The sequence below is a fragment of the Entelurus aequoreus genome, linkage group LG04, assembly GCF_033978785.1.
Source record: "Entelurus aequoreus isolate RoL-2023_Sb linkage group LG04, RoL_Eaeq_v1.1, whole genome shotgun sequence".
Taxonomy (NCBI): Eukaryota; Metazoa; Chordata; class Actinopteri; order Syngnathiformes; family Syngnathidae; genus Entelurus; species Entelurus aequoreus.
In genome coordinates this window covers 48,920,972-48,938,913 of record NC_084734.1, presented here as the reverse complement: position 1 = coordinate 48,938,913, position 17,942 = coordinate 48,920,972, and the positions used below count along the sequence as shown (strand labels likewise).

Genomic DNA, 17,942 nt, shown 5'->3' with positions numbered 1-17,942 from the left:
TTACGTCACGCTACCGTCATGACGGAGCGCAAAGCAGACGATCAAAGCAGACGATGCGAGCGGTGCGAGCGAGGGGGAAAAATCACGCCAAAAGTCGTCAAAAGTGTGAAAGTATTTCAATAAACGGCCTAATAATGTTGTTGTATGCACACTGTGTCGAGCGTAAATGGCCTATAATAGCAGCACAACGGCTATGAACGAACATTTGAAAAGAAAACCATCAACTAGTCAATCGTCCGCGTGAGCATACGTTGTCATCATTACACAAAAACATGAATGTCATTTGTATCTGCTAGGGGTGTAACGGTACGTGTTTTGTATTGAACCGTTTCGGTACGGGGCTTTCGGTTTGGTACGGGGGTGTACCGAATGAGTTTCTAAGCTAAAGCTAACTTTAGCTGCTAAAGTCTTAACAAGCTGCTTTGCTCATTCTGCCTCTGTCTCAGCACGCAGCATTGTCCCACCCACACAACCATCTGATTGGTACACACGAAGCATTATCAGCCAATCAGCAGTGCGTATTCAGAGCGCATGTAGTCAGCGCTTCAGCGTGGAGCAGATAGGTGTTTAGCAGGTGAGCATCAGGCAGCGGACTCTCCCCAAATGATAATAAACACCTCCCAGTCAACTACTAGTAACATCACTATGAGCCCGTTGACCTTCTAGAAACTTCAACTGCAGCTCAGCTCACTCGCAGTCCTGGCTTGAGGTGAAGGCTAATTACCTCTCAGTTCCAGCCACATCGACCCCTTCTGAGCGCCTATTTTCAGCTGCTGGGAATATTGTAAACATGAAAAGAAGCAGAGCATGTAGACATGCTAACCTTTCTTCATTACAACTGTTAGTCACTCACTGGAATGAGTAGAATTGGTTATTGTGTACTGTGTTGGACTGGATGTTTATTTTGCACATTTTAAAAGCAATACTTAATGTTTACAGTGCTCCAGAATATTTAGATTGACACTTTTTTGTATTGGATGTTTATCTTTATTTTTGCACATTTTAGCAAATAAGCAATACTTTCACTTTTGTTGAAATGTTTACACTGTTGTTACAGAATATTTCGTTTTACACTTTTTTGTATTGGATGTTTATCTTTATTTTTGCAAATTTAAAAGCAAAATAAGCAATACTTTTACTTTTGAAATGCTTATGCTATTGCAGAATATTAAGATTTGCACTGGATGTTGACTTTTATATTTGCACATTAAAAAGCAAATAAGCTACTTTTAATTTTGTTAAAGGTTAAAAGTTTTAAATGTTTACATTGTTACAGAATATTTAGTCATGTTGTTGTCAATGTTGACTGAGTGGCCATACTTCTTTTTTTTTGTAAATAAAAGCCATGTCTTTTGAAAAAACTGGCCTACATTTATTTTTTCATCTTCATTTTGAATAAAAAAATAATCGGTAAAAGGAAAAATAATCTATAGATTAATTGAAAAAAATAATCTATAGATTAACCGATTAATCGAAAAAAATAATCTATAGATTAATCAATAGAAAAATAATCGTTAGCTGCAGCCTTACTGGGGGTGCTTGACTCATAGGTGTAATTGTCCTCAGGGACATAAAAGCAACCAAGTGGAATGGAAAATATATTGTTAATGCAGAGATAATGCATTAAATTAACATTGCAGACATTTAAGTCAATATTTGCTTTTTATTAAAAAAAAAAGAAAAGAAAATAATTTATTGCGCCGATGTTTGTAATTACAAACACATAATCCAATTTCTGTGCTTCATTTTGCACCTAATTAGTTTAAAGTCATGTTATAGAAACTCCCTTTAGAAGATCTAACCCAGAATCCAGAAGAAAAAAACACTGGAACAGTTGCAGTAGATCCTGAAAAAATGCTTAGCGTTTCTGTCACATATATTCATATACAGTATAGGATCTTTGATTTCAGTAATATCCCTTTACTTGTTGTTTACTTTCGGTATACTATTTTAATACAAACATACATTATGATAACATAAATGAGAGGATGTGTACTTGGCATGTAAGTGTGTGAGGGAAATGGAACAAAAATCCTCTTAAAAAAATTCCAGCTTAATGTTGTGGCCAAAGGCACACCACGAAAAAAAAAAAAAATTTTACGCATAGGGTTCTGGCAACATCCATGTTAGTGAAATATAGCCACACCAAACAGGATCACAAAAACCGACAAAATAAGAAATACCGTACATTGTGTAATGTTTTAAATGTACTGTATATATTTTCATAGCAGTATATATTGTTGATTTTTACCAATTTATTTTACAACTGATTTCCATATATTGTATTTTATTTTTAATATTATATACTAAGCTTCAGTTATCAAATACATTATATGACAACCAATAGCGACAACATTAGGTAGACCTCTTCTAATAAGATCCAATGTAAATGAAACCTGCCTTGTATTATCTTGCATCAACAACTATACAGGAAATAATGTTAATAACATAAAAACACATACATTAAAGACACGTATCAAGGTGTGTGTGTGTGTGTCTGACCTGCCAGGCTGTGCAGTATGTGTCTGTGCTGTCCAGGTGTCAGGTCGACAAACACCACCTCGTTCCTGAAGTGAGTGACGCCTGAGAAGGGCAGCACCAGATCCACCCCCGCCAGCAGCTCAGCCAATAACGGCTCGACCTGGGCCAGCACCGCCGCCGCCCTGATGGTAGAAACACACACACACACAATGACACAAAAATCGCACACTTATCCTGGCTCTCCCTCCCTCTCATGTTACATAAGGACAGAAAGTAGTGATTATTAATGTCTGTATCTTCTACTTAGTGTAGATTAAGCATTGCTAAAACTGAGCTTTTATATGACAGTCAAATAAAACATTTTTAATCTAGTTATGTTGCATCATGAGTGATTTTTCTTTATACGTGAGTAAACATATTTTGAATTACTTTATTTTGTAATAAAGTACAGTTGTATATTAGCCGAGTAAAGATAATTATTATAGCACATACAAAGTAACTTTAAAAAAATATAATTGTATTCCATTCAGATTTAACTAATTCATTATAGTGTATGTTATCTAGAGCTGCAGCTATCGAATATTTTAGTAATCGAGTATTCTATCGAATATCCCGATTGATTAATCGAGTAATCGAATAAATCATTTATTTTTTATTTTTTTGTGTGTGTGTCCTGTTCAGCTTCTCAGGCAAATCATATTGTTGATGTAGATGCCCATATCGGCTATACAAATTTCCTTTACAAAAGAGACGTGTGGGATACTTCTCTTGTTGCCTTATTTGTATTTTGACTTTATTAAATGGATTTATATTATTATTTGGTGCAGCCGGGCCGGAGCAATATTTTTGCTTAATTAAGGTTTAATTATACATGTTAAGATGTGCCCTCAATTATTGCGTTTGGCCTAATTGTCTTTTATTTCCTAAACACCTGTTTTCATTATTTAAGGCTGACACGCACAGCTGAAATGCAGCTTGGTTGATTGTGCCAATTAGTGTGTGCTAATAAAAACTGTGCTGTGCTGTGTGGTGTGACAGCGTAAACGAAGTTCTTGTCTCTCGTGCGTTTTTTTATGATTATTATACAGTGCCGTTTAAATGGTGGTTTCTCCACGCAAATCTGATAAGACAAACAACTTAATAATGACGACAACAGTTTTACATTTTAAGAATGCAATACAGTTCATTGCATTCTTTGCATGCAAAATAGTAATCAATGTTCATTTTGCCATCATAACATGTTTGAGATGAAAACACATATGTATAAAATTAGTTCAAAATTAATATTCCCTGAGAAAGTTAAAATAAAACTATATTCTTAGTATCAAAAATAAAACAAGAACAGTTTCCATTATATCAAACATAAAAAGTGGATTAGGTAGTGCCTTTAATACTGCATTTGAAATGTGCAACCAGTGGTGAGTAACCCCCAAGCAAAAACCGTGAATGCTCAGAAAAGTAGCGTCAGATTTACCGCCCGTCCGAGCAGAAAAGTAGATCGCGCCTATGCTACAAAGACTATAGTGGGTGCAAGCTATCCAAGTAGCATGTGGTTGCATGACTTGAATAACCCGAATAACTTTGCACGACTGCTTTCGCGTGGTAACTAATGAAAGGCTTATTGAACACGACAGCTCGGATAGCATTGATAGTTTTCGACACCTTTTGGCGTCATTTGATGACTTCGCGGGAGTGAAAGAAACATGTCCTGGTTATCATAATGAATAACATTTATTTTACTAACAACTTTTGCGTTTACATTTGATAATAGATGACTTACCTCGCCTCTGGACATCCCTCAATTGGATGCTTTCTCGACAGGTGCTACAGCAGGGGTCACCAACCTTTTTGTAACCAAGGGCTACTTCTTGGGTACTGATTCATGCGAAGGGCTACCAGTTCGATACACACTTAAATAAATTGCCAGAAGTAGCCAATTTGCTCAATTTACCTTTAACTCTGTTATTATTAATAATTAATGATATTTATCTTTGTGGAAACACTGATCATCTTAATGATTTCTCACAATAAATATATATAGAAACAGATAAATATCAATATGCAACACTTTATTTTTATATTTTCTCTAAGTGCACATTTTTCAAATTGAACATTTTCAAATGATCACTTCTAAGACAGTCTTGTGAAATCACAATATCCCATTTTAACTAGCTAGCCACTAACATTTTTTAACAAATCATGAATTACTTTGCACCATGTTTGTACAAATAATCTCATGTAAAATACAAAAGTAAACTCTCAAATTTTTAAATCATGTCACACTTTGAACTGGACACCAAATCTGTTATCTGTTTCTTTGTCAGTTAGTGGGAAGCCTGGCATTGCATGCTGTTAACTAGTGTGTTTTACTCTGGTGTGTAACTTGACACTGCAACTCTGAGTGAGTCTTGCAGATGTGCATCAGTGAGGCGTGTTCTGTGTTTGTTCTTGATGAAGTTCATGTCAGAAAAGGCTGATTCACAAAGATAAGATTTGTCCTCATTGTTTGCGGAACCTTCTTAATCTTTTGGACATATTTTCACAGCAATCTGGCCTTAAGCTTAATTATGATAAATGTAAAATGTTAAGGATCGGAAATCTAAAGGGAACGTCCTTTCGAATGGAATGCAAAGTGCCTGTTTTGTGGACAGATGGACCAGTTAACATACTTGGTGTTGTTGTCCCAGAAAATCTGGAAGATCTAGGCTCAGTAAATTATGATAATCGACTAAGAAAGCTGGACAAAATTATGCAATTATGGAAAGGGAAATCCCTAACCTTGTATGGTAAAATGTCTATTGCCAACTCGTTAATTATTCCTCAATTTATTTATTTGTTTTTGTCATTACCAGCTCCATCACAAAATTTTTTAAGATTTATGAGCGGAGGGTCTTCGATTTTGTCTGGAACGGCAACAGAAAAGATTAAAAGAAAGGTTTTGTACAAAGAGTATGAATATGGGGGCCTGAAACTTCTCAACCTTGAAGCTATGTGTCTGTCTTTAAAAGCATCAATTGTTCCAAAGATGTATTTAAACATTGAGTGGTACACAAATGTCCTGTTGGACAAAAAACATGTACTGTATCAAAAGAAATTGTATCCTTTTTTACAAGTGATTCCCTCCCAGATAGTCTGCTGGGAAACATGGCGGGGTTCATAAAGGAAACAATCCACTCATAGTGCTGTTTTCAATTTTATGTGCCTGAAAAAAGACATTATATTTTGCAGCAGTTAATATGGATGAACTCTAATATTGTAATAGATGGAAAGCCTTTCTTTTGGAAAAATATGTTTGAAAGAGGAATCATTTTTGTCAATGACATTATCAATGAGAATGGTAAAATTATGAAGTATGATGAATTTAGAGCTATGTATGGTGATGCTTGCTCAAGCTTTTCATTTTATCAACTAACTGGAGTAATTGGGAAAAGATGGAAACAAATAATTAATTATGGAACTACTAAATTATTAGTTTGTAAACCTCTAATAAGAAATTCTAGTTGGCAAAAAGGAACTAAAATAAATAGAAAAATATATAATTTTTATTTAATAAAGAAATCTTTGAAGGCTGCCTCATACAACACAAATGGAAAATGGGAGGACTTTTTTGACTGCCTGTTGCCATGGGATGCCATATTCAAACTAATCTATAAAACCACTATCGATGTGCAAAATCGTTATTTTCAAATTAAAATTATTTATAACTTCTTACCCACGGGGAAAATGTTAAAATTATGGAATATGACAGAGTCAGATGATTGCCGATTTTGTTGTCAGGAGCCTGAATCCACCCTGCATTTGTTTTGGTATTGTCATATTGTGTCTTTGTTTTGGGTGGAAGTTGAAAAAATGTGTTTAAGAATTGGTTTGTTTATGAAGCTTAATGTGGTTTCTGTTATTTTAGGAGAGTTCATTGACAATCACAATTTAGTCAATTTAATAATAGTACTCGGTAAAATGTTTATTTTTAAGGCCAAAAACAGATATTCACTTAGTATTACTTTCTTTAAAACATTTATTCAGTATTTTCTAACTTTAGAAAGTTACATGGTTGAAAACGATAATGATGCCAAAAAACATTTAAAAAAATGATGAGAAGTCCTCAAAGGCTTATTTTGAAAATGTAATTTTGTTTATAAATTATATGCAATCTGTTGTGTTCCCTAATTTTTTTCTGTGTACATGAATGAAGGTGTGTGTTGCTGAGTCCGACTTGGACATTATCTGGACTGGGCCTGGTTTAAAAAACCCTTTAAACAAATCTAATTTCATTGACAACCTGGTCTGTTGAAGATAAGGCCCTTTTTTAAAAAATAAAATAAAATAAGATAAATAAATAAAAAACATTTTCTTGGATAAAAAAGAAAGTAAAACAATATAAAAATAATTACATAAAAAATAGTAATTAATGAAAATGTTAGTGGACCAGCAGCCTATACAATCATGTGTGCTTCAGGGACTGTGTCCCTTGCAGATGTGTTGTCTATGTTGTGGGAACCAGAATATTGGTAGCAGAAAGAAATAACCCCTTTTGTGTGAGTGGGTGTGGATGAGTGGGAATGGGGGAGGTTGTTTGGGTTGATGCACTGATTGAAAGTGTATCTTGTGTTTTTTCTATGTAGATTTAATTTTAAAAAAAATAAAAAATATATATATATATATATATATATATATATATATATATTTATTTTTTTTAGAACAGGCCCGCGGGCGACTCATCTGGTCCTTACGGGCGACCTGGTGCCCGCGGGCACCGCGTTGGTGACCCCTGTGCTACAGCATCGAACTTGTGCTATTGTGGTATGCGAGCTCCACTTAGCAATGTTTGCATAATACTGCGTTTTCCTTCGATTTTAGTGAGAAGTGTTCCCACACCTTAGACAACTGCTTCCTTAATTCCCTCGTTTTGCTATGGCTCTTGTCCACTGCTTTCTGCAGCGTCTGCCATTGCGAGTTATGTCAGCGAAAAAGTTTACTAAAGTCAAGCGTATTTAAAAGAGCAGTGTTGTGCAGTGCAGGGGGCGTATAATCTGTGACGTAAACACGGTGTGCAATACCTAAACAGTCTGTGCGAAACGTGAGCTTTGACTACTAAACGAGGCAAAATGCCGTAAAAAAAACCCAAAAAACAAACTTAACTACGCTTCGAGGCAGCGGAAATTCCTCGAATATATTTTGTAATCGAATTACACGAGTTACTCGAGGAATCGTTTCAGCTCTAATGTTATCCAAATCACCCAAATTATGATCTCTTTTTTTTTTTTTATTACAAAATGTAGACTAAATATTTACACACACCGTAATTATAATAACTTTGACATACTTTATGTGTTTAACATGGTTGCTGTCCGTCCTTTTTGATATTGACATAATGGTATACTTACAGATTTTAAAATTATATTTATTTCATTGTTATTATTACCTTTCTTGTCTGACTGGCTGCCAGGATGCACTTATTGGTTTTAAGTGACCAAATATGGTTTCTTGTCTACAAAAAGGCCCTATAACTGTTTTTTCTAAGATTAAAGATTTACAAAACCACCACCTTGCACAAAAATAATTCACACCAACACTCTTCTCTTAAGGTTTGTTATTGCTATCTGGTGCTGAAAAATGTTGTGGTCCGCTGCAGTGCTTTGCTGGAGTTTCTGAGAAGAAGTGATAAGACACAAAAAGTCTCTCCGACACCACATGTTGGTAATTAGTCACTCACGGCACAGCAGAATATCTTCTCCTGCATGAGCGACCACTTTAGTTACCACGCTTGCACAATACTTTGTCAGTGCTGACATGATAAGACCAGGTGCAACAGAGACAAAGTATTGTTGGGGGGCCAAACTCATTTGAACGAAGAAGTTAAGCTATTCCACAGTTGAGCCTCTCCATGTTCAGTTTTCCTATATGTACACTGTGAATAATAAAACATAGCTATTATTATTACTGTTGATATACTGTCTCAACCTATGCATTAAAAAGGTCTTACTGTATTATGTTTCCTTAACTTGTCTAAAGATGCTGTGCCTCAAGCTGCTCCCTCTACAGGACAATTAAAAACGACAGAAACCCAATCGAAGATTGTTCTCTACTACCTGATTCCCACCATACTTGCCAACCATCCCGATTTTACTGGGAGAGTCCCTAATTTCAGTGCCCCCTTCTAAAAAAAAAAAAAGACTATGTTTTAATTTCATATTAATGGTTCCTTGTATTTCTAGCATACATTGCATATATTGATGGCTAAACAATTTTTAAAATTACTTATTGTATTTATTGAACTATCACCACCATCATGTGGACAGCTATTTAATTTGTTATTTTACTTCACATTTTTACTATTTTGTTTGTCAGATGAATGAATGTTTCATTGTTCTTTTTTGTGTGTGTGGATATATATATATCAGTGGCGTGCAGTCACTAGAGGCAGGGGCTGGCCTCACCTGCCATCATGAAAAGAAAAAAAATGTAAAAAGAAAAAAAAACTAATTAAATTGTTATATGTATCCAGTGATTATACTAAAGTTATTTTCCATTTAACTTCACCAGTTTTAGATTATTTTTATTTTTATTTTCACATTTGCCGTTCAAAACTGTGAAGAGACGGTGCGGTGATCAGCAGCCAGTTGAGGCACGTCACTGATTTGTGCCTCAACATGGATTGTGCACAATGACTCGGCTAACTGCTGAGCTGCTGTGCAGTGAGACTGTATTGCTATATGAACTATATCAGCTAACTAAACTATGGTTTAGTTAGCTGAGGTATATAATGTACAGTGTATTTTGTCAACAACTGTATGTGTGTAACGTATTTCTTCAGCTGAGCATTCATAAAACTGCTGCCAAAGGCTCGCAGTAATCCGGCCTCCTGGTGGTAGAGGGCGGTAGTGATCCAAGAGATCATTCCTTGCCGCAGAAGGAAAAAAAAAAAAAGTTAGCAATAATAAGTGCAGCGTTTTTTTATTTCCTCTCGCCTGAGCTTTTATTAAAAACATGGAGGATTACATATGTAAAATAAAACAGTTTTCTAAACTGGACTTTCAATCGAAGCAGGAGGTAATAATTAGAGGTAGACCAACCCCGGAGCTAAAAGTTTTGCTTTTGACTTCGGGACAGAAGACCCGTTCTTTTCAAACGGCGTGGTACACACGCAAAGGCTGGATGTCCAGCAAGAAAGGTAAGACCATAATTATGTTTTTTTTATTAAATGTGCTTTTTTGTGTGCTAGTTTGTATGTGTAAAGAATGCTGGTATGAGCTTTTAAACATAACCCGTTAACTATTGGTGAATAAGATACTAGGGTTCATATGTTTGTAAATCTGACTGTGATGATGCAGTGCCTCACCAGACATTAACCTCACCGCACGCCACTGATATATATATATATATATATATATATATATATATATATATATATATATATATATATATATATATATATATATATATATATATATATATATATATATATATATATATATATATATATATATATATATATATATATATATATATATATATTCCCGTGCCTGGGAATAATTTTTGGTGATTTAACCCCCAATTCCAACCCTTGATGCTGAGTGCCAAGCAGGGAAGAATGCTGGTATGAGCTTTTAAACATAACCCGTTAACTGCTGCCAATCAAATTCAAACATGAACGTCACCGCACGATATATATATATACCTGACATGAACGTCACCGCACGCCACTGATATATATATATATATATATATATATATATATATATATATATATATATATATATATATATAAATATATATATATATATATATATATATATATATATATATATATATATATATATATATATATATATATATATATATATATATATATATATATATATATTATATATATATATATATATATATATATATTATATATATATATATATATATATATATATATATTATATATAGAGAGTCTAACGCACAAATGCAGGGGTCCACTGACCAGCGCTAAATGACCTGCAGACGACCTGATTCTGGGTCGGGGTTTTATAAGTAGCAGAGCAAAAAACCCACGTTGCGATCTATTGAGAGTAAGTTTTATATATATATATATATATATATATATATATATATATATATATATATATATATATATATATATATATATATATATATATATATATATATATATATATATATATATATATGTACATACACTACCGTTCAAAAGTTTGGGGTCACCCAAACAATTTTGTGGAATAGCCTTTATTTCTAAGAACAAGAATAGACTGTCGGGTTTCAGATGAAAGTTCTCTTTTTCTGGCCATTTTGAGCGTTTAATTGACCCCACAAATGTGATGCTCCAGAAACTCAATCTGCTCAAAGGAAGGTCAGTTTTGTAGCTTCTGTAACGAGCTAAACTGTTTTCAGATGTGTGAACATGATTGCACAAGGGTTTTCTAATCATCAATTAGCCTTCTGAGCCAATGAGCAAACACATTGTACCATTAGAACACTGGAGTGATAGTTGCTGGAAATGGGCCTCTATACACCTATGTAGATATTGCACCAAAAACCAGACATTTGCAGCTAGAATAGTCATTTACCACATTAGCAATGTATAGAGTGTATTTCTTTAAAGTTAAGACTAGTTTAAAGTTATCTTCATTGAAAAGTACAGTGCTTTTCCTTCAAAAACTTTTGAACGGTAGTATACTATACGGTAGTATATATATATATATATATATATATATATATATATATATATATATATATATATATATATATATATATATATATATATATATATATACATACATACATACATATACACATATATCCATCCATCCATTTTCTACCGCTTGTCCCTTTACATACAAATCCATATGAGATGGGAAATTGTGTTAGATGTAAATATAAATGGAATACAATGATTTGCAAATCATTTTCAACCCATATTCAGTTGAATATGCTACAAAGACAACATTTTTGATGTTCAAACTGATAAACTTTTTTTTTTTGTGCAAATAATCATTAACTTTAGAATTTGATGCCAGCAACACGTGACAAAGAAGTTGGGAAAGGTGGCAATAAATACTGATAAAGTTGAGGAATGCTCATCATACACTTATTTGGAACATCCCACAGGTGTGCAGGCTAATTGGGAACAGGTGGGTGCCATGATTGGGTATAAAAACAGTTTCCTAAAAAATGCTCAGTCTTTCACAAGAAAGGATGGGGCGAGGTACACCCCTTTGTCCACAACTGCGTGAGCAAATAGTCAAACAGTTTAAGAACAATGTTTCTCAAATTGCAATTGCAAGAAATTTAGGGATTTCAACATCTACGGTCCATAATATTATCAAAAGGTTCAGGGAATCTGGAGAATACACTCCACGTAAGCGGCATGGCCGGAAACCAACATTGATTGACCGTGACCTTCGATCCTTCAGACGGCACTGTATCAAAAACCGACATCAATCTCTAAAGGATATCACCACATGGGCTCAGGAACACTTCAGAAAACCACTGTCACTAAATACAGTTTGTCGCTACATCTGTAAGTGCAAGTTAAAGCTCTACTATGCAAAGCAAAAGCCATTTATCAACAACATCCAGAACCGCAGCCGGCTTCTCTGGGCCCGAGATCATCTAAGATGGACTCATGCAAAGTGGAAAAGTGTTCTGTGGTCTGACGAGTCCACATTTCAAATTGTTTTTGGAAATATTCGACATTGTGTCATCCGGACCAAAGGGGAAGCGAACCATCCAGACTGTTATTGACGCAAAGTTCAAAAGCCAGCATCTGTGATGGTATGGGGGTGCATTAGTGCCCAAGGCATGGGTAACTTACACATCTGTGAAGGCACCATTAATGCTGTAAGGTACATACAGGTTTTGGAACAACATATGCTGCCATCTCAGCGCCGTCTTTTTCATGGACGCCCCTGCTTATTTCAGCAAGACAACGCCAAGCCACATTCAGCACGTGTTACAACAGCGTGGCTTCGTAAAAAAAGAGTGCGGGTACTTTCCTGGCCCGCCTGCTGTCCAGACCTGTCTCCCATCGAAAATGTGTGGCGCATTATGAAGCCTAAAATACGACAGCGGAGACCCCGGACTGTTGAACGACTGAATCTCTACATAAAACAAGAATGGGAAAGAATTCCACTTTCAAAGCTTCAACAATTAGTTTCCTCAGTTCCTAATCGTTTATTGAGTGTTGTTAAAAGAAAAGGTGATGTAACACAGTGGTGAACATGCCCTTTCCCAACTACTTTGGCACGTGTTGCAGCCATGAAATTCTAAGTTAATTATTATTTGCAAAAAAAAAATAACGTTTATGAGTTTGAACATCAAATATCTTGTCTTTGTAGTGCATTCAATTGAATATGGGTTGAAAAGGATTTGCAAATCATTATATTCCGTTTATATTTACATCTAACACAATTTCCCAACTCATATGGAAACGGGGTTTCTATATATAATTGGCCCTAGTGTGTGAATGTTGTTGGTCTATCTGTGTTGGCCCTGCGATGAGGTGGCGACTTGTCCAGGGTGTACGCCGCCTTCCGCCCGAATGCAGCTGAGATAGGCTCCAGCACCCCCCGCGACCCCAAAAGGTACAAGCGGTTGAAAATGGATGGTACTGTATATATATATATATATATATATATATATATATATATATATATATATATATATATATATATATATATATATATATATATATATATATATATATATATATATATATATATATATATATATACACATACATACATACATACATACATATATATATATACATATATATATATACATATACATATATATATATATACACATACATACATACATACATACATACATATATATATATACATATATACATATACATATATATATATATATATATATATATACATATATACATATATATATATATATACATATATATATACATATATATATATACATATATATATATACATATATATATATATAATATATATACATATATATATATATATATATATACATATATATATATATACATATATATATATACATATATATATATATACATATATATATATACATATATATATATATATATATATATATATATATATATATATATATATATATATATATATATGTATATGTATATATGTATATATATATGTATGTATGTATGTATGTATGTATGTGTATATATATATATATGTATATGTATATATATATATGTATATATATATATGTATGTATGTATGTATGTATGTGTATATATATATATATATATATATATATATATATATATATATATATATATATATATATATATATATATATATATATATATATATATATATATATATATATATATACAAAACCCAAAACCCGTGAAGTTGGCACGTTGTGTAAATCATAAATAAAAACAGAATACAATGATATGCAAACCCTTTTCAACTTACAGTATATTCAATTGCAAAGACAAGATATTTAAGGTTGGAACAGAGAAACTAATTTTTTTTTTGCAAATAATCATTAACTTTGAATTTAATGGCAGCAACACATTGCAAAAAAAGTTGGCACAGTGGCATTTTTAACACTGTGTTACATTGCCGTTCCTTTTAACAACACTCGTTTGGGAACTGAGGAGACCAATTTTTGAACCTTTTCAGGTGAAATTCTTTCCCATTCTTGCTTGATGTACAGCTTAAGTTGTTCAACAGTCCGGGATCTCCGTTGTCGTATTTTACGCTTCATTATGCGCCACACATTTTCAATTGGAGACAGGTCTGGACTACAGGCAGGCCAGTCTAGTACCCGCACTCTCTTACTACAAGGCCACGCTGTTGTAACACATACAGAATGTGGCTTGGCATTGTCTTGCTGAAAAAGACGTTGCTTGGATGGCAACATATGTTGCTCCAAAACCTGTATGTACCTTTCAGCATTAATGGTGTCTTCACAGATGTGTAAGTTACCCATGCCTTGGGCATTAATACACCCCCATGCCATCACAACAGATAATAGATGGACTTCCCTAATGACATCATGGAGACCCATGGATGGGAGCAGAAATAGAGGAAGACAAAGAGTGAGATGGCGAGATGAAATAGACAAATATTGGGGAACAGTGCAGTGGCAGGGAGCAGCTAGAGATCGTTCACTATGGCAGAAACATGCTGAGGCTTTCGTCCAGCAGTGGACTGACAACAGCTGATGATGATGACGCCATCACAGATGCTCGCTTTTGAACTTTGCGCCTATTTTATAACAGTACGGTTGGTTCTTTTCCTCTTTGGTCCGTAGGATAGGACGTCCACAGTTACCAAAAACAATTTGAAATGTGGACTCGTCTGACCACAGAACACTTTTCCACTTTGCATCAGTCTATCTTAGATGAGCTTGGGCCTAGCGAAGCCGGCGGCGTTTCTGGGTGTTGTTGATAAATGGTTTTCGCTTTGCATAGTAGAGTTTTAACTTGCACTTACAGAGGTAGCAACAAATTGTAGTTACCGACAGTGGTTTTCTGACGTGTTCCTCAGCCCATGTGGGGATATTCTTTACACACTGATGTCGGTTTTTGATGCAGTACCGCCTGAGGGATCGAAGGTCACGGGCATTCAAGGTGGGTTTTCAGCCTTGCTGCTTATGTGAAGTGATTTTCTCCAGATTCTCTGAATCTTTTGATGATATTACAGACCGTAGATGGTGAAATCCCTAAATTCCTTGCAATAGCTCGATGAGAAATGTTGCTCTTAAACTGTTCGACAATTTGCTCACGGATTTGTTCACAAAGTAGTGACCTTCGCCCCATCCTTGTTTGTGAATGACTGAGCATTTCATGGAAGCTGCTTTTATACCCAATCATCTGACCCACCTGTTCTCAATTAGCCTGTTCACCTGTGGGATGTTCCAAATGAGTGTTTGATGAGCATTCCTCAACTTTCTTTTTTGCCTCTTGTGCCAGCTTTTTTTAAACATGTTGCAGGCATCAAATTGTAAAGAACATAATGTCATGGCTGTCTTGAGTTTCTAATAATTTCTACAATTCTTATATTTTTTGTGATAGAGTGATTGGAGCACATACTTATTGGTCACAAAAAACATTCATGAAGTTTGGTTCTTTTATGAATTTATTATGGGTCTACTGAAAATGTGACCAAATCTGCTGAATCAAAAGTATACAAACAGCAATGTTAATATTTGGTCACATGTCCCTTGGCAAGTTTCACTGCAATAAGGTGCTTTTGGTCTGTTTTTGATGTTGTTCAGGCCCAGTTGCCTCAGCTTAAACTTGTGCTAAATGCATAGAAATCTAAGGTAATGTAATTTTCAAATGGCAAACGACTGCCATTGAACATTTAAAAAATCAACTTCTCATAAGGTTGAACTTGAAATGATCACATGTAAGTACTTGGAGATTGTTACTGATGAAAATTGTTTTTTAAATCACACATAGAAACACTTTAGCTAAACTTAATATATATATATATATATATATATATATATATATATATATATATATATATATATATATATATATATATATATATATATATATATATATATATATATATATATATATATATATATATATACATATATATATATATATATTTTTTTTTTTCTTTAGAAACAAGTCTTGTTTGTCCCTACAAGTTAGGAAACACTTGTTTCTGACCACTTTTATGCCTTGGCTAAAATGTATGAATGCACCCAACACTTATTTGAAAAAACTGTATACTGTATATCTGTGCCTTATGTTTTATTACTGGTTGTGGCAACTTTGTCCACCATTGCACTTTGTCTGCAACGGCAAACTGTCCATCTTTGTCGGTACGCAGATTTTCTCGATGGAGGATTTTTATATATAAATTACTTATTGGTCTGGTTCCCACTCATTTATGTTATTTTATGTGTAGAGAGTCCAGTCGCTACAGTTTAAGGTCACAGGACATATATGGCGTGATGGTTCCTAGAGCCAACACAAGTCTCTGTAAAAAATAATTCAGATTTGCTGCTCCGTGGTCATAGAATGAATTACAAAAGGATCTGAGGTTACCTGAACTGATCACTTTGAGGAAGTTTCAGGCTATTTTGAAGGATTGAGACACTGTTTGTATTGGGCACTGTACTTAATTTTAAATTGTTTTTATTGACACATTTTATTTTTTACCTATTGCGTGTTTTTATGTTTATTGTCCTATTTTTGCTGTTGTTCTACCTGTATATATTTATGAAACCTGTTTTGCTGCCCTCTTGGCCTGGTCACTCTTACAAAAGAGTGTCCAGGTTAAGTAAAATGGAAAATGGAAAGATGGCACAAAAGATTATTGGGTGCAACCGGCCAGCTATCAACAACCTTTACATCAGCTGGTGCAGGAGTAGGGCTTCCAGTATTATGAGGGATCCAACCCACCCAGCACTTTAACGGATACCCCCTGCCTTCAGAAAGACGTCTACAGAGCATTAGAGCTACAACCACCAGGCCCAAGTATAGCTTCCCCTGCAGTTGTCAGATTAATAAGAGAGCACCATACACTATAGCTGAAAATCTTATTTTGTTGACTTTTTATCTTTAGTCTTTTACTGTGTATAATGCTGCTATTTAATATTCATCTTTCCTGTCTTTTTATATATGTTGTTCGCTGGGACCTGAGAACTTCAATTTGTTCATGTTTTAATGCGAGAGTGACAATAAAAAAAGGACCTTGAGATAGTCAAGTTTGATTGTCTTCTCAGTGCTGCACCAGAGCCGAAGACGACCCAGAGGATCTCATTAAATCATCCAATCTCTACTGTGTTTATTTGTTTTTCTGAGTGTTTTAGCCTTTTTGTTTGAGATGGAAAAAGTCACAAATCTGGGCAAAATCTAACAAATCAGATTTGACTTAAAAATTTGTCCTACTAATAATGCACGCTAAAAACACACGTGTCCACTCACAAGTCCACTTGCTCTTGGTCAGCCAGATGAGTGACTAGAAGTGTGATGTGCAGAGTGGGGACGGGGATCATGGCTTTGGCCAGACGGGGCTCCTGCTCCAGCAACGCCTCTTGGACCTGAGACACTGCTGTGCTTATCTGTCAAAAGACAACATTAACACATTCAACGATTAGTCGACATTGTCGACAAATGACGACAATAAAATTTGTCGCGACAATTATATTTGTCGACAATAGTCGTGACGTCATTACTCATGTTTTTCCAGGCGTAAGCGGGTCAGCACCGCCACTCGGAAAAATTATCGCAAGTGATAACATATAAAGTGTGAGAACTTCAACTATCATTTTAGCCAAAGTCAGTCAGCCAAACTTTGCCAAAACAATTCCAGTACTTTTTAAAGCAGCGTCAATGCCATAAAAAAGGGCACAATAACAAACGCGCATGCACAGACACACAGACAGACAGGCACAAATGCAGAGTTATCATAATATTAAACATACCATATTTTCCGGATCATAGGGCGCACCGGATTATA

General features: G+C 34.7%; 1 protein-coding gene across 2 annotated transcripts in view; it reads right to left on the bottom strand.

The window, feature by feature from the left end:
- Positions 1-17,942, bottom strand: part of LOC133648723 (A-kinase anchor protein 7-like) — a 95,650-nt gene that overhangs the window by 68,842 nt on the left and 8,866 nt on the right. For both annotated transcript variants that reach the window (XM_062045074.1, XM_062045075.1), the window contains exons 4-5: positions 17,408-17,544; positions 2,503-2,663 (exon numbers count right to left, since the gene is read on the bottom strand). In XM_062045074.1, coding sequence (XP_061901058.1) covers positions 2,503-2,663; positions 17,408-17,544 — 298 coding nt within the window. The remainder of the gene's footprint in view (positions 1-2,502; positions 2,664-17,407; positions 17,545-17,942) is intronic.